Source organism: Mustela erminea, chromosome 20, assembly GCF_009829155.1.
Source record: "Mustela erminea isolate mMusErm1 chromosome 20, mMusErm1.Pri, whole genome shotgun sequence".
Lineage (NCBI taxonomy): Eukaryota > Metazoa > Chordata > Mammalia > Carnivora > Mustelidae > Mustela > Mustela erminea.
Window position 1 is genome coordinate 39,183,212 of NC_045633.1, and position 22,307 is coordinate 39,205,518.

Consider the following 22,307-nt stretch of genomic DNA (forward strand, 5'->3'; position numbering starts at 1 on the left):
AAAATAGTAGTAGATTACTGAACAAGAAAACAAAGATATAATGCAGAGGATTCATGAAAGACAAAAAATTGGCAAACCCCTGATAAAAACTAATCAAGGAAAAACAACCAAATGCATGACTGTTTTAGGAATGAAGAGGGGGGTTAATTATAGAAACAGCAGAGCTTCAGGTAAATTTGCATGCCATGCTGAACAGAAATTGATTATTACAGAAGGTCACATATTTGGTCACCACAGCCATTCATTTTCACTTACCGCCAACAGAAGACACATTTATTTGCACAGGCCAAGCTTGGGGTAGTTTCCATGCAACGGTGGCTCTCGATGCCGTAGAACGTATGTTTATAGCAACCTCCTCTCCCCCGGAGCATCGACTGCGAAAGTGAAAAAACAAATGATAATCTGGATAAAATCCTCAAGGCAAGGAAACAGAACACCAAGTACATCATATTTAAGAAAAAAATGTGCCTTTCATAACCATAAATACCCCTACTGGTATCGGCATGACGCAGAAAATTAACATCCCAGTGTTTTGATGATGCTTTGGGTTTTGATGGTCCTTTAAGTTTTCTAAAACCCAGTGAAATCAACTATGATTCATTAACTCTGAAAGATCTACAGAGAAGGCCACTGATGCCTGCACTTTCAAATCCATTCAACTGCCTCAGATAATGTTAGTCCAGTAATACAGAAAACCAAGGGGTAGGTATGACAGGCTCCAAGAAGACGGCCACAGTACGCACGCGAAAGGGTGTCTCTGCTTCGAGTAAGGGAGGTGGGCAAGGGCATGCACCCTGAAGTACAGTCTGTGTCAACTGAAGGGCGGAACTTGAACATACTGAGACCGTTAAGGGGACCAGCAGCATGAACGTGAAAGACATATTTTTCCCAAAAAGGACACTATTTAATAGATGAGTCGTAAAACCACGGTGAGTGTAGTAAGAATAAAAAGTTGAGGAACTAGTGCAGATCAACTTAGGGTTAGAATCACGAGATATTACCAAGCTTTCTGAGGTCTCATCAGAAAGCTCCATCTAGAAATTCTGCAAGACAGGCTGGATTTCGGTAAGAGCGAAATCTGGGGGGAAGCTATGCAAATAAGGTTATGGTGACTTGGGTCCCATTAGCGGAGGAAAGAGGCAGGGTGCTAAGGCGGTATGTGATGTTGACTCAGGTCAGCTGCGACTGAGGTATGACTGAATTATCAACAGGAACAAACGAGATGCGAGGAGCCTGTGTGTGTGCGTGCGTGTGTGTGTGCATGTGTGTGTGTGTGCATGTGTGTGTGTGTATGCCTGTGTGTGTGCGCGCGCGCGTGTGTGTGCCTGTGTGTGTGCGCGCGCGTGGTATATATATATCAGTGTGCTAACATTATAATGCTATCCACAATGAAAGAAAATTACCAAAAAATCTACCAGCTTGATTACTATGTTGGTCGATCACAAAGACTTATTTTTTGCCCTGATCAAAGAGGTTCCCTTGTCCATCTCACTTGGTACTTGCATAAAGAAAAGTAAGAAAAAATACCGTTCAAGGTAACTACAAATTCTCTTTCAACTTCCCAATAAAATATCCAAAAGGCAAACAAAACATTCAAATCCTGCAAACAGCACCGGAAACTAAAAATAAAAGCCTTCCAAATGCCAAAGTCAGAGGGAAACCAGCACTAAAGGAGAAACAAAGTTGAAGACCTGAAGATTCCAGTATTTACTGAGAAGGTAATGAACCTCGAGGACGGGTGTTGAATGTACAAGAATGAGGAAGACCGAGTCCCCAACCATGATCCAGTACGAGGAGATGTCAAGTAAAGAGGCAAAATGGGGGGCGCCTGGGTGGCTCCATGGGTTAAAGCCTCTGCCTTCAGCTCAGGTCATGGTCCCAGGGTCCTGGAATCGAGTCCCACATTGGGCTCTCTGCTCAGCAGGGAGCCTGCTCCCCCCCACCCCCGCCTGCCTCTCTGCCTACTTGTGATCTCTCTCTGTCAAATAAATAAATAAAATCTTAAAAAAAAAAAAAGAGGCAAAATGGGTAATGCTATGACAATAGGGTATTTGAATCAATCAACAGTCTCCTGCAAGCAACAGAAACTGACTGTGGCTGAAAAAAAAAGGGATTTATTAAAAGGACCCCACGGCTCACGGAATCTTTAGAAAGGCAGGAATAAGGCCGGCTGGCAGGACCAGGCCTCCATCCCTCAGACGCCATCACTCTCGGGACACATCACAGCACCAGCCCTGAAAAGCAGAGGCTGCTGCCATGAGCCCAAGCATGAGGTGTCCCTGTCCCAGGTCCTCCTCCTCACTCACCTCACACTCCAAGTCTCAGGCAAAGGCAAGCACCACCCTAAATGATCCTGTTACACCCACTGCCAGCCCGAGACACCAGGCAACAGTGTCTCTCGTCCTCGGCTTCTGAAGCAGGCAGTGGGTCCTTGCGCTCAACAAACACGAAAAGGCCCAGATGCTGGGCGAGCAGAGAGGAGCCAAGTGTCCATCATGGTGTCACTGGAGCCCGTGAGATGGACGCCGAGCCAGCAGGCCGTGCAGGAGTAGAGATAACGTCCCAGAGGGGTGCTGTGCGCACTGAGTACCGGAGGGCCGTGAGGAGAAAGGGTCAGAGGCATATGAGAAGAAGAGCGACATGCTGCTCTTTCTAAAACTGTTTTCTCGGGCGCCTGGGTGGCTCAGTGGGTTAAGCCTCTGCCTTCGGCTCAGGTCGTGATCTCAGGGTCCTGGGATCGAGCCCCGCATCAGGCTCTCTGCTCGGCGGGGAGCCTGCTTCCCTCTCTCTCTGTTTGCCTCTCTGCCTACTCCTGATCTCTGTCTGTCAAATGAATAAATAAAATCTTTTAAAAATAAAATACCTATTTTTTCTATAAGTTTTAATAGCTTTAGTTTAGTTCATGATCCATTTTCAGTTAATTTTCATGTAAGATGTGAAGTTTATTTTTTCAGAGATTTTATTTTTATTTATTTGACACAGAGAGAGGGAGGCACAAGCAGGGGGAGGAGCAGAGGGAGAGGGAGAAGAGGGTGCCGCTGAGCAGGCATCACAGTAAGCTTTAACATCGAGGTGTATGATTCCTCCCACTTTATTTCTCTTCCCCGACACTGCTAAAGCTATTTTAGGGCCAGGACCACTCCCCGCAAATTTGAGAGCAAGTCTGTCTATTTCTACAGAACCCTCACCGGGATTCTGGTGGGAACTGCATGGCACGTAGAGATCAGTCTGGGGAAAAGTGACAGTTTCCCGTACTGTCTTCTAACCTATCAACACCTACGGAGATTTACATTTAGATTCCCATTCACATGTACACGCATTCAGATTCTCATAGGTTTCTGCTTTGTTCTCTTTCCGCGTTTCTGGGGTAAGCACTTGCTGCTGTAAACCTCCCTCGGACCCCTGCCTGACTCACCCCCCACATCCAGTTTTTCTGTACTGTCATTTGCTTGTATGTATTTTTCCATTTCCTTTGCAAGTTCTTCTGTGGCCCAGGGCTTTCAGAGATGCACTGTTTAATTTCCAAAGAGATTTTCTTTTTGTTTCTATTATTCATTTCTAGCTTGATTCCATTATGGTCAGAGAACAATCTAATGATTTCAATTCTTGTAAATCCACTGAGATTTGTTCTTTGGCCGAGGACACGGTCTGTCTTGGCCGGTGTTCCACAGACACTCGAAAACGTGTATATTCTGCTGTTGCTGGGTAAGATGCTCTTCATCTGTCAACCAGATCCTATTAGTTACTAGTGTTGCTGAGATTTTCTATATCCTTGTGATTTTCAGTGAAGTAGTTCCAGCAGATGCTGAAAGGGGTTTCAAGGTCCCCAACTAAGGGGCACCTGGGTGGCTCAGCCAATAAGAATCTGACTCTTGGATCAAGCTCAGGTCATGATCTCGGGGTCGTCAGGCTCTGCACTCAGCAGGGAGGCTGCTTGAGGTCCTCTTCTGTCCCTCTGCCCCTCCCGCCACTCACGTGTGTGCTCTTTAAAAAAAGGGTCCCCAGCTGTAACTGTGAATTTTTATTTTTTTAAGGTTTTTCCATTCAACTACCTCAGTTCTAAGCCTCCAGTGTCTGATGTAACCTCCTTTAGTGTGGATTATCCTTTTATTATTATGAAACGTCATTCTCCATCTCCAGTATGTTTCCTGGCTCTGTGGTCTGCTTAATCTGACTTGATAGAGGCAGCCCTGCTCTCTGGGTTACTGGCGGCACACTATGAATCTTTCTATCATTTTACTCAACCTACCCACGTCACTGGGTTTGAAGTGAGTTTCTTGTCCATGTATTCTGGGGTCCTATGTTTCTTACCCACTCTGCCAGTTATCTGCCAGTTCATATATTTACTTATTTTTAAAGATTTTATTTATTTATTTGAGAGAGAATGAGTGAGAGAGAGCATGAGAGAGGAGAAGGTCAGAGGGAGAAACCCACTCCCCAAGGAGCTGGGAGCCCAATGCAGGACTCGATCCTGGAAGTCCGGGATCATGACCTGAGCCGAAGGCAGTCGCTCAACCAACTGAGCCACCCAGGCGCCCCTGCCAGTTCATATATTTAGAATATTTACATTTGAGAGGCGCCTGGGTGGCTTAGCAGGTTAAGTGTCTGCCTTCAGCTCAGGTCATGATCGCAGGCTCCTGGGATCGAGCCCGAGTGGGCTCCCTGCTCAGCGGGGAGCCTGCTTCTCCATCTCGTCCTGCTACTCCCCCTGTTTGTGCGCTCTCTCTCTCAAATAAATAAATAAAATCTTCAGAATATTTACATTTGAAGCAATCACTAATTTATTAGTCCTCAGGTCTGGTATTTTGTTATTTGTTTCCTGCTTGTTTCTTTTTGTTCTCATACCTATTACTCTTTTCTTGATTTCCTGCAGGTTACGTAAACACTTTCAGTACCCCATCTTAATTTATCTTGCGGGTTTTTTTTTCTTTTAGTGTGTCCCTTTGTAAACTTCTGTCAGAGTTGTTGGCAGCTCTTTGTATAGTTTTTGTAGTAGTTATTCTGAGTCTTGCATATATACAGGACTTCTGTACATACTGCATATGTATGTGTGTGTGTGCGTGTGTACACTTACATATATACACGACTCTCAGAGTCGGCTGCTACTAACATTTTATACCTCATGTGAAGTGTGCAAATATCACTTCCATTCCCTTTAACTTTTCCTCTTTTAAATGAAATATCATTGCCCTGAGTATTACATGGTATTTTAATTTTGTTTCAATCATCAAATATGATTTCTAAAAATCGTGAGGAAAATGATCATCTCCTGCACATACCCATATTTCTGACCTTTCCATCATTCTTCCTGACTTTCTTTGTGCTCCAATAATCTGTATCATTTCATTAGAAGAACTTCCTTTAGCCAGTTTTTAAGGGCAGATTAGCAAACAACAAATTCTTTGTTCTCAATCATGTATGTCTTTATTTAATCTTCATTCTGGAAGGACAGTTTTGCCAGATACAGAATTAATGCTCATCACGTATTTTCTTTCAACAATTGAAAAATGTGTACCACTTCCCTCTGGCCTCCTTGACTTCAGATGAGAAATCCGATGTCAAATAAATACTAATACATCATTTTTCTCTAACCTCTTTCAAGATCGTTTCTTTTTTACTTTTCAGATCATTCGTTCTAAGGTATTATGATGTGGATTTCTTTAGTTTTGTCCTGTTTGTGGTTTGCTCTGTCGTTCAGATCAGGTAAATTCTATCGAGCTATGCTGTTTAGAGATCATACTACTGGCGTGGTGAGACCCCTGATTCTATCCTCTGTCGTCTCCACTCCATTAATGAGCCTCCTTAGGTGGTTTTCTGTTGCTAAATTAAGGATTGGGAAACGTGGGGTCTCAGCCTTCCTCTTCAGACAGACAGACGCAGAACACCCTGCTGCCCTATTGTTCTTCCGCTCCTGGAGCCCCAAACCAGGTGGGGTCCTCTTACCATATTTCAAAGTTCTCATCTGGTGCCTCTTGTGTTTTCCCCGGTTCAGAGTTACGCAGAGCAGGAAGGAAGAGGGAGAAAGGGGTTTAGGCCCCGTGTCCAGACCACTAATCCTCAGATAACACATTCCGAAAGGAAGTTCTCTCCCATCTGAAAATCAGTAAACAACGAGGCGGAAAAGGAAAGGCCTGAGGGTGACACACGCTTAGAATTCAATCTATGTTATAAATCTAGGGGCAGAAATTACAGACAGCCTCAGAGTTATGAAGCCATTAATTCCTGGCCTCAGGGCAAATGAGAGCCCAAGAAATACAGCTGCAGCCCAGCAGAGCCACACTGAATGAAGCAAGACACCATCGCCAGGCAGGCTTTAGGCACATCAATTTGGGGACAGGGGTGCAGGGGAGGAGTGGAGATGGGGTGTTGGGAGACAGAACTCCAGGGGTCTCTCTCTGAGTTCATGCTAGCAGCACTGCCTGCCTTTATTCTATACTATCTTCTCAAAAAGGTTTGTACAGTGAATGGCCTTAGAAGATACAGTGTCTCTCTCTGGAGCCAATGATATGTGTGTTTATTGTCCAGTGTAATGAGGAGATGTCCCTCTAGGACAAAGGTCAGGCAGGATTACTGTCAACTCTAAGAGCTTCGTTTTCCCTAAACTTGGGGTTCCTCTCCTATAGCACATACAGAGATGTTACTGGCCCTTCCAGAGCTGCCCCAGGGGCACCAGGGACTCCGGAACCAGAGTAAATAATGACATTCCAGCTACAGCTGTTATTATCATAAACTGCCCGTGCCTTCTGCCAGCATCCATGACCCTGTGGCCAGCTAACCAGCTATACACAAGTGGGTAAAATTTCAGAATCAAATTTTTGACAGAGGTTGGAGAATGCAACGCAGAGGTCAATGAGCGCCAGCGATGGGACAAAACCAGTCTGCTGCCAGCTTCTGCAAATACAGGACTGCCGGAATTATGCACCCCCCCAATTTTACTGCCCACGGCTGCTTTTCTGCTATGGCAGAGCGGAGGAGCTACCGCACAGATCGTGCGACCCACAGAAGTTAAAAGTCACTATCTGGCCCTTTAAGAAAAAGTCTACTGACCCCTAACTCAGGTATTTCTTTCCTACTCTAGAGCAAAATAAATTCCAACTGATTAACCCTTAAAGAGTACACACAGGAGGTGAATCAGGGAAGATGGAGGAGGAGGACCCACCCGGACTCAGTCGCCCCGCCTGCACCACTGCACCGGCAGAATCTGTCTAATGCAACTACTCGGAAACTCAAGTCGGTCGAAGGGTTGCAACTTCCAGGAAAAGGCTTGGACAGTTCATTTCAGCTCTTAGCACAGCAGGAGCTCCCCACCCCCAGCCATGTGGCAGACAGCTATGCGCGTGTTCCTGAGGCAGCTTGCACACCGTCTGCGGTAGCTAGGGTAGGCAAAAAGGACCCTGTCCTGCAAAATACTGGGCACCTGTGCTGTGACTGCTAATTGTAGCTTCTGATCACAGAGGTATGAAAGGGCACAGAGCCAGTGTTGCCGCACTGCTCCCCATCCGGATTTTTGAAGGCCTTACCCCGCTAGCTGAAGTGACTTCCAGGAGACTGAGAGGGCCTCCACCTATTCCTATCCCCCTCCACTTTACACTGTCACCTTTCATGGAGCCAGACATTAAAGACTAGAATATTCACATTCAGTGGAACATTCAGGGAGAAACAGAAAGTTACTCTGCATGCCCAGGGAAAGGCTCAGAAAAAGATGTAAGACATTAAGTTTACACCTCAGCCGGATCCTTACAGAGAGTCAACGAAACTCAATAAAACAAAAACAATAATAAAAAAGAGCAAACCCTGTGGAAGGGAGAATCTGCTTTCCAGAGTTACCACATGATTAGATTCAAATGCCCAAGGGCATACAAAGACATAGGAAAGTATGTCCCATTGGAGAGGAAAAAAATAATTCAACAGAACCTATTCCCGAAAAATACTTTACGGCAGATATATTAGACAGGCCTTAAAAACATGGTCCTGAAGTTTCTCAAAGAACTAAGGGAAGAAGTGAAAACAAAACAATGTGTGAACAATATGGAAATAGTAATAAAGAGCTAAGAAGCCTAGAGAGAAACCAAAAAGAAATTCTGGAGCTGAAAAGTTTGATAATGGAAATGAAAAATTCACTAGAGGGATTCAAGGGCAGATCTGAATGGCCAAAGAATCAGAGAACCTGAAGATAAAATGGTAGAACTTACCAAGGCTGAGGAGCAAAAAAAAAAAAAAAAGAAAAATGAAGAAAAGCAAGGAGAGAGCTTAAAGGACCTGTGGGACACGTCAAGTGGAACAACATGCGCATTGTCCATGTCCCAAAAGAAGGGGCAGAGAGAATATATAAAGAAACGATACATGGGAAATCCCCAAATTTGATGACAGCCGTGTATGGAAACACCCAACGAGCTCAACAAGCTCCAATAAGATGAACTCAAAGAGACCCACACCAAGACACATCACACTCAAGCTTTCAAAAGACAAAGAATAAACCTGGGAAGTGACCAGAGAAAAGTGAATCATCACGTACAAGGGGTCATTCATAAAATTATGGGCAGATTGCTCGTCTGAAACTTCAGAGATCAGAAGTCAGTGGGCCAAGATATTCAAAGTGTGAAAAGAAAAAAACCGTCAACCAAGAATTCCGTATCTGGCAAAACCACCCTTCGGAACGGAGGGAGAAATCAAGACATCCCCAGACAAACAGAACCTGAAGCGGCTCGTGGCCACCAGGCTGCTCCGAAAGTGACGCTCGAGGGGCTCCTGCAGGGAAGTGAAAGGGGACTACGTAGTGCCTCCAAGCCGTACGGAGAAGACCCCAATAAGGTAAATATGGGGACAATTATGAAAACTACTGTTACTGTGTCAATAGTTTGTAACTCGTTTTCTACATGATTTAAGAGACTAATACATTTAAAGAAAAGAAATTATTAGTATAAAACTAGTATTTTGCAACTTTGGTTTGTAATTCCAAATCTTGTTCCCTACATAATTTAGGAGATAACTGCATTAAAGGAATTACTCGTTTATGTTTTTCTGCTCACAAGGTATGAAGATGTAGTTCTGTGCCATCAATTAACGAAAGTCGTGGGGACCGAGCTGTAAAGGTGGAATTTTTACATGTTACTGAAATTAAGCTGCGGTAACTTTAAAATAAAATGTTACATCAATGTTAAATGTAATCCCCATGGTAACGACAAGAAAAGTAGCTATACAATATACACAAAAGGAAACTAAGAAGGAATTTATACATTTCACTTCGAAAATCAACTAAAAAAGACAAAAATGTAGGGAATGAGGGACAAGAAAGCAATAGGGGATATAGGGGAAAAGTATAATGACAGAAGTAAGCCCCTCCTTACCAGTAATTACTTTAAATGGAAATGGATTAAACTCTTTAATCAAAAGAGAGACTTTGGCAGAATGGATAAAAAGACATGATCCAACTCTATGTTGTCTACAAGAGACTCACCTTACCTCCAAAGACATAGCTAGGTCGAAAGATAAAGGTCAGAAAGATATTCCATGCAAACAGTAATCACAGGAGAGCAGGAATGGCTATACTATTAGCAGACAAAATAGATTTTGGTTACAAAGGACAAAAGACAAATCAAATCAAAAAAGATTACAAGGGACAAAAGACATTATATATTAATAAAAGGTTCAAAATAGCAAGAATATATAATAATTATAAACATTTACACACCAAATGACCTATCTTCAAAATATATAAAGCAAAAATGAGGGGAGAAATAGCTCTACAATACAGTTGGAGACTTTAAAACCCACCACTCAAAATGAAAAGAACCACGAGAGAGAAGACAAGGAAGGAAACAGGACTTCACGCAGCAGACCAACTAGATCTAAGACACACATGTAGAACACTCCCGCCAACAGTAACAGCAGATACAATCTTTTCAAATGCACACAGGACATTTCTAGGATAGACTGCAAATTAGCCCCAAAATTAAGCTGAATGGATTTTAAGAGACAGAGATCATACAAAGTATCTTCTCTGACCACAATGGGAGGAAGTTAGAAATCAGTATATAAAGAAAATTGGGAAGTTCACGAAATTGTGGAAATTAAACCACACACTTTTAAACAATCAATGCATCAAAGAAGAAATCACAAGAAAAGTTAGAAAATACTCAGAGATTAATGAAAATGAAAAAAGACACACACAAAAAAACAAAATTTAGCAGTGCTGAGGAGGAAATTTATAGCTACAAATGCTTATATTACAAAGAAAGAGAATTCAAAAAAACAAGGTAACTCTACAACTTAAGCATTTAGAAAAAGAATGAACAAATCCAAAGCTAGCAGAGGGATATGAAATAATGAAGATGAAATCAATAAAACAGACAATAGAAAAACAAGAGAGAAAAATGAAACAAAAAGTTGGTTCTTCAAAAAGATCATCAAATATCAACAAACCATTAGCTAGATAGGACTAAAAAAAGAAAGAAGACTCAAATTACTAACAACAGAAATGGAGTGAGGACATTACCACCGATTTTACAAAAATAAAATAGATCTGAGTACTATGAACCAGTGCACCTGAGAAACTGGAGACGCCAGTTGAAATGGACACAAAATCTACCAGGAAGTCACAAGAAACAGAAAGCCTGAATAGACCTATCACCAGCAAGGAGACTGAACCAGTAAACACCAATCTCCCAGCAATGACAGAAAAGCCTCATATCTGATTCCTTTACTGGGTGAATTCTAGCAAATATTTAAAGAAGAACTAATACCACTCAAAAATGGTCAAAGGACCTGAATAGACGTTTCTCCAAAGAAAGTATACAGATGTCCAATAAGCAATGAAAAGATGCCTGACAACACTAACAGGCAGGAAATGCAAACCAGAACCACAGTGAGACACACCCATTGGGAGGGCTCCTCTCAAAGAACAAAAACAAAACAAGTGCTGGTGAGGACACGGCAAACCTGGAACCCTGTGTACTGTTGGTGGGAACGAAACATGGTACAGCGCCAGTTTAAAATCATATGGCCGTTCCTCAAAAAATTAAAACTAAAAAATTACCATAAACCCAGAAATTCCACTTTGGGGTCTGTACCCAAAAGAATGGAAAACAGGCTCTCAAAGGGCTATCTGCGCACCTACCTTCATAGCAGCATTGTCCACAACAGCTAAAACATGGAAGGAACCCAAGTGTTGATCAACAGGTAAATGGATAGTGGCACCTGGGTGGCTCAGTTGTTAAGTGTGTGCCTTCGGCTCAGGTCATGACCCCAGGGTCCTGAGATCCAGTCCCGCATCAGGCTCCCTGCTTTGCCGGCAGCCTGCTTCTCCCTTTCCCACTCACCCTGCTTGTGCTCCCACTCTTACCGGCATTCTCTCTCTGTCAAATAAATAAATAAAACCTCTAAAACAAAACAAAACAAATGAACGGCTAAAGAAAAATGTGGTATATATGTACAGTGGAGTATTATTCAGCCTTAAAAAGGAAATTCTGACACATGCGACATGATGAACCTTGAGGGCATTATGCTAAGTGAAATAAGCCAGTCACTAAAAGATCCGCCCGCATTCTATGATTTCACTTATATGAGATACTCAGAGAAGCTGAAAGCATAGAGACAGAAAGTATAATTTAGGGAGTTACTAGGAGCTGTAGGGAAGGAAGAGTGGGGAGTTACTGTTTAAAAGGTACAAAGTTTCAGTTTTGCAAGATCAAGAGTTATGGGAATGGATGGTAGTGACAGCTGCATTGGAAAAAAGTATTTAATATGACTGAACTGTTTGCTTTAACATGATGAGGATGGCAAACTTTGCTTAACAGAACTTTAAAAATTAGCTTTAAAAAGTAGCATAAAGAGGGGCGCCTGGGTGGCTCAGCGGGTTAAAGCCTCTGCCTTCGGCTCAGGTCATGATCTCAGGGTCCTGGGATCAAGGCCACATCGGGCTCTCTGCTCAGCGGGGAGCCTGCTTCCTCCTCCTTCTCTCTCTGCCTGCCTCTCCGCCTACTTGTGATCTCTGTCTGTCAAATAAATAAATAAAATCTTAAAAAAAAGTAGCATAAAGAAGTGATTATTTTCTAAATCTCTGGGTGAGAAAGAATCCCATAAGTTAAGAGAAGAAGAGGGAGGAGCAAGACAGCGGAGAAGGAGGAGACCTAAATTTCGTCTGGTCCCAGGAGTTCAGCTAGACACTTCTCAAACCATTCTGAACACCTACGACCTCAACAGAAGGTCGAACAGAAGAACAGCAGCAATTCTATGCATAGAAAAGGAACCACGTTCTAGAAGGTAGGACACGTGAAGTGAACCCGAGGCCGTATCTGAGAAGACAGACCCCTGGGGGAGGGAGCCTTTGTCAGCCAGCCCCCAGCACACAGTAGAGCAGCAGAGCACAAAATCAGAACTTTTAGAAGTTCGGCTGAGGGACATCACTCCTGTGGTTAAGCACGGTGTGGAATCCTCGCTGGGACAAGTGTGGTCTCAGGACCCTTGGGGTCACAGAATGACCAGGTGTCTGTGTGCGGCAGAGCTCCCAAGTATCAAAGCGGGGAAACAGCTGCAGAGACAGAACCCAGGAGGGGGCTCTCAGGTAGGGGTTGCCATAAACCATGATTCCCTGTACAGTCGGGCCACTGCTCTTTGAGCTGGGACCCTGCAAATGGCAGATCCAGGGAGGCCCCCCTTTCCTCCACCAGGAGGAGCGGCACAGGGGCACGCTGCAGCAATCTGCTGGGTTTGGAGACTCCAAACAGGGCCGTGCACCAAAGACAGAAATGCTCGGTTACAGGCCGGGTGAGCTCAGAGTGCGGCCAGAGACCAGGGAGATGGGGGGATTGACTGCTTTTCTCTGAGGAGGCACCGAGGAGGAGGACCCAGAGTTCTCAGCTCCTCCAAAGCTGGAGATTGGGAGGCTCTCCTCCTCCAAAGTTGTAGGGAAAGCATTCAGGGAACAAAAGCTACCAAGAGCAAACCCAAGCAGATGACTTAGCCCGGCCCCTGGCTAGGGCGGTGCTATCCCAGTCCCTCCCGGAGAAGATCAGCAAAAACATCCAGCCAAGACCAAGTTTACCAATCAATGAGAACTGCAAAACTCCAGTGCTGGGAGAATACAGCACAGAGAATTCATGACTTTTTTCCCCCATGATTCAAAGTTAAATTTTCTTAATTTTCTTTTTCTGTTCCTATTTTTTAAAATTGTTCCCCTTTCTTATTTTAACCATCTTATCAATACCTTTTTTTTCTTTTTATTTCTCCATTAGTGAGAGAGAGACTGAGAGAGAGCAGGAAAGAGGAGACGGTCAGAGGGAGAAGTAGACTCCCCGTGGAGCTGGGAGCCTGACGTGGGACTTGATTCTGGAACTCCACGATCATGACCTGAGCCAAAGGCAGTCACTTAACCGACTGAGCCACCACCCAGGCACCTTTATCTATACCTTTTTAAAAATATTCCTTAATTTTCATTTTTACAATCATATTCTATCCCTTCATTGTATTTAACCTTATTTTATACACACACACACACACACACACACACACACACGCGCGCGTTTTTCATTCTTTAAAATTTTGGGACACAATTTCTTCTAAAAGACCAAAATATACCCTAAATCTAATGTATAGCTTTATTCTAGCCTCCTGCCTGATCACATTCTCTCCATTTTTTTTTTAACTTTTTTCTTTCTTTTTTCAACAAACTTATCAATAGGAATTGATTCCTATTGATTCGTTAAAATCTTTTTAAATTTTCATCTTTGCAGTCATACTCCACCCTTACTCGTATTTACCTTTATTTTTGTATATATATATATGTGTGTTTTCCTTTCTTTAAAACTCTTAGAGGCAGTTTCTGCTAACAGACCAAAATATACCCAAAATCAAGTGTGTGGCTCTGTTCTCTTCACCAGCTGGACCATATTTCTTTTTCCTTTCTCCCCCCAACCCCAGGTTTCTGGTCTCTTCTGATTCATTTATTCTAGGGTCATTGTTATTTATTTATTTATTATGTTATTCATTTATTCTAGGGTCATTTTGATGTCGTGGACATCAAAAGAAAGGTGGCAATCCTTGTATCAGACAAATTACATTTTAAACATTTAAATGTTTTAGCATTTTGTTCTCTCACTGACCTATTCTCCTCTGGATAAAATGACAAAGTGGGAGAAACCACCTAAAAAAAAGGAACAAGAGTCAGTATCGACTGCTAGGGAAAATAATCAATACGGACTTTAGTAAGATACCACAACTAGAGTTCGGAATGACAATTATAAAGATACTAGCTGGACTTGAAGAAAGCACAGAAGATAATAGAGAATCCCTTTCTGCAGAACTAAAAGAACTAAAATCTAACCAAGTTGAAATACAAAGAGCTCTTAATGAGGCGCAATAAAAAACGGAGGCTCTTACTGCTAGGACACATGAGGCAGAAGAGAGTATTAGTGACATAGAAGAACAAATGAGAATAAAGAAGCTGAGAAAAAGCGAGATAAAACAACTACTGGATCACGAAGAGAGAATTCAAGAGATAAGTGATACCATAAGATGAGACAATATTAAAATAAGTGGGATCCCAGAAGAAGAATGAGAGGGGGGGAAGAATGTATATTGGACCAAATTATAGCAGAGAATTTCCCTAATTTGGAGAAGGAAACATTCATCAAAATCCAGGAGGCACAGAAAACCCCCCTCAAAATCAATAAAAATAGGTCCATACTCCCATCATCTAATAGTATAACTTACAGGTTCAGAGACAAAGAGAAAATCCTGAAAGCAGCTGGGGGCAACAGGTCTGTAATCTACAATAGCAGAAATATTAGACTGCCAGTAAACCTATCCACAGAGACCCAGCAGGCCAGAAAGAACTGACATCATATATTCAGAACACTAAATGAGAAAAATATAAAGCCAAGAATACTACATCCAGCTAGGCTATCAATGAAAATAGAAGAAGAGATAAATCATTTCCAGGACAAACAAAAACTAAAAGAATTTGCAAACGCAAAAGCAGCCCTACAGGAAATATTGAAAGGTATCCTTTAAGCAAAGAGAGAGCCTAAAAGTAACAGACCAGAAAGGAACAGAGACAATATACAGTAACAGTCACCATACAGACAATACCATGGTACTAAATTCTTACCTTTCAATAGTTACCCTGAATGTAAATGGGCTAAATGCCCCCAATCAAAAGACACAAAGTATCAGAATAGATTTAAAAACAACAACAAGTCTCACTGATATGCTGTCTGCAAGAGACTCATTTTGGACCCAAAGACACCTCCAGATTTAAAGTGAAGGGGTGGAAAATAATTTACCAAGCTCGTGGACATCAAAAGAAAGGTGGCAATCCTTGTATCAGACAAATTACATTTTAAACCAAAGACTATGATAAGAGATGAAGAGGACACTGTATCATACTTAAAGGGTCTTCCCAACAAAAAGATCTAACAATTTTAAATATCTATGTCCCTAACATGGGAGGAGCCAATTATATAAACCAATTAATAACAATTTATAACATATAATAATTAATAACAAAACCAAAGAAACACATTGAGAATAATACAATAATAGTAGGGGACTTTAACACCCTCCTTCACTGAAATTGACAGATCATCTAAGCAAAAGATAAACAAAGAAATAAAGGCTTTAAATAGCACACTGGACCAGATGGACATCACAGATATATTCAGAACATTCCATCCCAAAGCAACACAATACACATTCTTCTCTAGTGCACATAAGCATTCTCCAGAACAGATGATATCATGGGTCACAAATCAGGTCTCAACCAACACCAAAAGATTGGGATCATTCCCTACATATTTTCAGACCACAGCTTTGAAACTAGAACTCAACCAAAAGAGGAAAATTGAAAGAACTCAAATACATGGAGGCTAAAGAGCATCCTACTAAAGAATGAATGGGTCAACCAGGAAATTAAAGAATTTTTAAAATTTACGGAAACAGGGCGCCTGGGTGGCTCAGTGGGTTAAGCCACTGCCTTCGGCTCAGGTCATGATCTCAGGGTCCTGGGATCGAGTCCCGCATCGAGCTCTCTGCTCAGCAGGGAGCCTGCTTCCCTCTCTCTGCCTGCCTCTCTCTCTCCATCTACTTGTGATCTCTCACTCTCTCTGTGTCAAATAAATAAATAAATAAATAAATAAATAAAAAATCTTAAAAAAAAAATTTGCGAAAACAAATGAAAATGAAAACAACTCTTCGAAATCTTTGGGATGCAGCAAAGGTGGTCTTGAGAGGAAAGTATATAGCAATACAAGCCTTTCGCCACACGAAACAAGAAAGTTCTCAAATATACAACCTAACCCTACACCTAAAGGACCTAGAGAAAGAACAGTTAAAAAAAAAAAAAAAAAAAAAGGCCTAAACCAAGCAGAAGAGAAATAATAAAGATCAGAGCAAAAATCAATGAAATAGAAACCAAAAGAGCAGAGGAACAGATCAATGAAACTAGGAGCTGGCTCACTGAAAGAATTAATAAGATGATAAACCCCTGGCCAGACTTACCAAAAAGAAAAGGACCCAAATTAATAAAAATCATGAAGGAAAGAGGAGAGATCACAACCAACATCAAGGAAATAAAATTATAAGAATATATTCTAACCAACTATATACCAGCAAATTAGACAAAAGAAATGGATGCATTTCTGAAGATGTATAAACGACCAAAACTGAACCAGAAAGAAATAGAACACCTAAACAGACCTATAACCAGTAAGGAGATTGAAGGAGTCATCAAAAATTTCCAAACAAACAAGAGCCCAGGGCCAGATGGCCCCCCAAGGGAATACCAAACATTTAAAGAAGAACTTAACACCTATTCTACTGAAACTGTTCAAAAAAATAGAAATGGAAGGGAAACTTCCAAACTCATTTTATGAGGCCAGCATCACCTTAATCCCAAAACCAAACAAAGACCCTATCAAAAAACAGAATTATAGACCAATATCCTTGATGAACACAGATGCAAAAATTCTCACCAAAATACTAGCGAATAGGATCCAACAGTATGTTAAAATGATTATTCACCACAACCAAGTAGGATTTATTCCTGGGCTACAAGGTTGGTTCAACATCTGCAAATCAATCAATGTGATACAATACATTAATAAAAGAAAGAACAAGAACCATATGATTCTCTCAATAATACTGAAAAAGCATTTGGCAAAGTACAGCATCCTTTGTTGATCAAAACTCCCCACAGTGTAGGGATAGAGGGCACATACCTCAATATCATCAAAGCCATCTATGAAAAGTCCACAGCAAATATCATTCTCAATGGGGAAAAACTGAGAGCTTTCCCCCTAAGATCAGGAACATGGCAGGGCTGTCCACTATCACCACTGCTATTCAACATAGTACTAGAAGTCCTAGCCTCAGCAATCAGACAACAAAAAGAAAGAAAAGGCATCTGAATCAGCAAATGAGAAGTCAAATTCTCACTCTCTGCAGATGATACGATACTTAATGAGAAAAACCCAAAAGACTCCACTCCAAAATTGCTAGAACTCATACAGGAATTCAGGGAAGTGTCAGGATACAAAAATCAATGCACAGAAATCAGTTCCATTTCTATACACCAAGAATAAGACAAAAGAATAAGAAATTAAGGAGTCAATCCCATTTACAATTACACCAAAAACCATAAGATACCTAGAAATAAATCTAACTAAAGATGCAAAGAATCTGTACTCAGAAAACTATAGAATACTCATGAAAGAAATTGAAGAAGACAAAAAGAAATGGAAAACCGTTCCATGCTCATGGATTGGAAGAACAAATACTGTGAAAATGTCTGTACTACCTAGAGCGATCTACACATTTAACGCAATCCCTATCAAAATGCCATCAACTTTTTTCAATGAAATGGAACAAAAAATCCTAAAATTTATATGGAACCAGAAAAGACCTGAATAGCCGGAGGAAGGTTGAAAAAAAAAAAAGCAAAGTTGGCGGCATTACAATTCCAGACTTCAAGCTCTATTACAAATCTGTAATCATCAAGAAAATACAGTACAGGCACAACAAAAGACACATAAATTAATGGAACAGAATAAAGAGCCCAGAAATGGACCCTCAACTCTATGGTCAACTAATCTTCAACAAAGTCAGAATGAACATCCAATGGAAAAAAGAGTCCCTTCAACAAACGGTGTTGGGAAAATTGGACAGCCACATGCAGAAGAATAAAAATGCACCATTTCCTTATACCACACACAAAAATAGACTCAAAATGGATGAAAGACCTCAATTTGAGAGAGAAATCCATCAAAAACCTTCAGAAGGACACAGGCAGCAACCTCCTTGACCTCAGTCGCAACAACTTCTTCCTAGAAACAACTTCAAAGGCAAGGGGAGCAAGGGCAAAAATGAACTACCGGGACTTCAAAGGAAACAGTCAACAAAACCAAAAGACGACTGACAGAATAGGAGAAGATATTTGCAAATGACAGATCAGATAAAGGGCTAGTGTCCAAAATCTGTAAAGAATTTATCAAACTCAACTCCCCAAGAACAAATAACCCAACCAAGAAATGGGCAGAAGACATGAACAGACATTTCTGCAAAGAAGACATCCAGATGGCCAAGAGATCCATGAAAAAGTGCTCCACATCACTCGGCATCAGGGAAATACAAATCAAAACCACAATGAGATCCCACCTCACACCAGTCAGAATGGCTAAAATTAACCAGTCAGGAAATGACAAATGTTGAAGAAGATGCAGAGAAAGGAAACCCTCCTACGCTGTTGGTGGGAATGCAAGCTGGTGCAGCCACTCTGGAAAAAAGCTTGGAGGTTCCTCAAAAAGTTGAAAATAGAGCTACCCTATGACCCAGCAATAGCACTACTGGGTATTTACCCTAAAGATACAAATGTAGTGATCCAAAGGGGCACATGTGCTGGAATGTTTATATCAGCAACATCCACAATAGCCAAACTATGGAATGAACTTAGATGTCCATCAACAGATGAAGGAAAAAGATCATGTGGTATATACCGACAATGGAATACTATGCAGCCATCAAAAAACCACAAAATCTTGCCATTTACAATGACATGAATGAACTAGAGGCTATTATGCTAAATGAAATAAGTCAATCAGAGAAAGACAATTATCATATGATCTTACTGATACAAGCAATTTGAGAAACAAGACAGAGGATCATAGGGGAAGGGAGGGAAAAATGAAACAAGATGAAACCAGAGAGGGAGACAAGTAAGAGACTCTTAATCTCAGGAAACAAACTAAGGGTTGCTGGAGGGGAGAGGGGTAGGATGGATGCAGTGGCGGTGGATAGACACTGGGGAGGGCATGTGCTATGTATGGTGAGTGCTGTGAATTGGGTGAGACTGACAAATCACAGACCTGTATCCCTGAAACAAATAATGCATTAATGTTAATATTTTTTTAAAGTAAAATAAAATTTAGATCTTATTTTTCTCCTGCAAAAAAAAAAGAGGGAGAAGAAAACACAAAGGCAACATTAAATAGATAAAAATAAATAAAAATGTAAAATTAAAGCACATCAACAACAGTAACAACAGAAGGAGCAAAGAACAGACTAGGAAGAATATTCCCAATAATGACAGATCCAGTCTTCATTAAAAGTTTTACAAACAGTTTATAGGAAATTACAAGAAAAGATAGTAAACCTTTTCAGTTGGTAATGTCATTTCTAGGACTCTAAGGAAATAATGTATATGCTAACAAAGCTTCATACAAAAACACATTCTTCACATAATTCATTATATTAGTGGGGGAAAAACCCACATCGTCATCAGATAAATGGCAAATTAAATTATGGCACTTTCATTTATAATGAATGTAGTCTCTATGCTTAGAAAAGACTTCAACAAGAAAAAGCTTGTCACAATGCTCAGTGAGAAAAACTGATACAAAACTTCATATATAATATGATTTCAAACATGTAAAAATATACATAAGGGTGAACAGTAGAAAAGGCCGAAAGAAAATACACTTGAAGATTTCTAAGGTGGAGGGGCGCCTGGATGGCTCAGTGGGTTAAGCTGCTGCCTTCGGCTCGGGTCATGATCCCAGGGTCCTGGGATCGAGTCCCGCATCAGACTCCTTGCTCAGCAGGGAGCCTGCCTCTCTCTCCGCCTCTGCCTGCCTCTCTGCCTGCTTGTGTGCTTTCTCTCTCTCTCTTTCTGACAAATAAATAAATAATACCTTTAAAAAAAAAAAAAAGATTTCTAAGGTGGAATATAAGTTTTATTTTATTTCTATATTCTTTTTATTTTTTTTACAAAGACACCTTTTACAAAAAACACCTTTTTTACAAAGGTGTTATTAAAAAGTAGTTTTGTTAAAAACAAATGATTTGAATAATAAATATGAAAAGCATCGTCCACAACACCTGTGAACCTTTTCACTAAGTGTTAAGATCACAAGTTTAAGCACTGATTATCTTTTTTCACCAGAATGTGACAGCTTTCGGAATGGCCATCTGCGTAACTCATCACCGTGCATCCTGCCTCACACTATTCTCGAGGCTGAGAATGTGCTTTTTCACCACTGACTTGTGGCTCAACGTTTCAGTAAGACGCACAGACACTCCCTCCCCCACAACTTACTGTGTTCGCAGAACTCACTGCAGGGAACAATCATGTGAATTACTGGGGATTTTTCATCGGAAACCATGAAACCAGAAGACAATGGAGCAGTAGCTCTGAAGTGCTCAAAGAAAGGCCGTCAATCCACAATTCCATATGCTTGCAAACAAAGAATGAGAGCAAAACAGGACATCCTCAGGTAAAGAAAAACTAAGAGAATCCATTGCCAGCTCACCGGCTCTGAGCCAGACTCAAGGAGATTAAAGCAGAAAGAGGGAAAGGACAGTGTGCAAGCCGAAAGCTAGGACGGCTAAACTAACACCCGACAACTAACTTCTAGACAAGAGCCCTTACTGAAGAAACCGAGGGACATCACATATGTGAAAAGGGCAGATTCACCAAGACATAACCATCCTAAACGTGCACGCACTGAACATCAGACCTGCAACGTACGGGAAGCAAAAACGGATAGAACTGAAATGAGAAAGGCGGGTCCACAACTAGAGCTGGAGTTCTGAACTCTCCTCTCTACGACAGATAGAAAATGACACCAAAACCCAGCAAGGACATGAAGACTATTACCAAGTCAACGGATCTGGGCTTGGGTTTACTGGTGCTACTTGGGACTGGGTAGCAGGAAACCGGAGAAGACAAACGAAGGAAGAGACAGGAGACCCTTTGGCCAAGCTGAACAACAGAATCGGCGAGGGCAGGCCTCTCTCACATCCCCTGGCCTGCACTTCTCTCAGCACAGACCGTGTCTGCTGAGTGACGAACGCGGTACAGCAGCGTCACACCTCCTACTCCCGGGACACGTAACGTGTGAATTTCCTATACTACCACTGTTTTAACAGTAATAAAGCCACATTCACAATGAAAAGCGGACGTGCTATGATGCAGGGCATGTGGCATATACAATATACTTATGTATACACTTAGGACAGATACATATACCTTTTCCAGATTGCAGTGGTAGAGACGGGAAAGTACACTGTCAGTTAAAGTGACCACCCAAAAGGCACGCCCTCCTGCCCCATCAGTCCCCTTACAAAGTCACGTTTCCTTTCTTTCAGCCAGGACCCACGCAGATGACAGAGGTTTAGAAAACGAAAACAGCAAAGCCAAAGAGCACTTGACAGAATGCTTGCCGGGCCCTTAAGCTTTCAAGGAAATGCTCCCTGACACGGAACTGAAAAAAGAATCAATCACATTTCCTGTGCTTTTCTCAGCATCCCCATCTAAACTCCTGTCTGCGGGATGACAGATGCCACAAAGGTATCTAACACCCACCAGATCAGCAGCAAACCACGACTACTTCCTTCTAAGTAGCCAGTACATCTGTCTCAGGTACGTCTTGTTGCTTAACACGCTGGTCCACAATTCAGTGGCTTAGCACAACACCGATCTCTTACTGTCTCTGTTAATTCCGTGGGTCAGTTGGGGGCTCTTCCCAGCGCCTGTGGTGCGTGCTGGAGTCACTGGTGCAGCCGCAGCAAGAGGTCGTTCAGCGGGGGCTCACGCCCAGGAAGACCTCATGCAGACGTCTGACATGCGACGCTGGCGGACAGGCCTTGCGCATTCACTGCACTGGTCTAGACGGGTTTCCTTCAGCACGACGGCTGGGTGCTCAGAGGAAACCTTCCAAAAGGACATGCCTTGATGTCCACGCATTTACCAAGCCTCTGCTGGCGCTGTGCTCTGCTGGCCAGTAGCCAGATGGGCTAATGGGCCATCAGCCCAAGCA

General features: G+C 41.9%; 1 protein-coding gene across 2 annotated transcripts in view; it reads right to left on the reverse strand.

The window, feature by feature from the left end:
• LOC116581525 (S-adenosyl-L-methionine-dependent tRNA 4-demethylwyosine synthase TYW1-like) overlaps nucleotides 1-22,307 on the reverse strand; it is a 203,813-nt gene that overhangs the window by 123,849 nt on the left and 57,657 nt on the right. For both annotated transcript variants that reach the window (XM_032328726.1, XM_032328727.1), the window contains exon 10: nucleotides 256-374. In XM_032328726.1, the coding sequence (XP_032184617.1) occupies nucleotides 256-374 (119 nt within the window). The remainder of the gene's footprint in view (nucleotides 1-255; nucleotides 375-22,307) is intronic.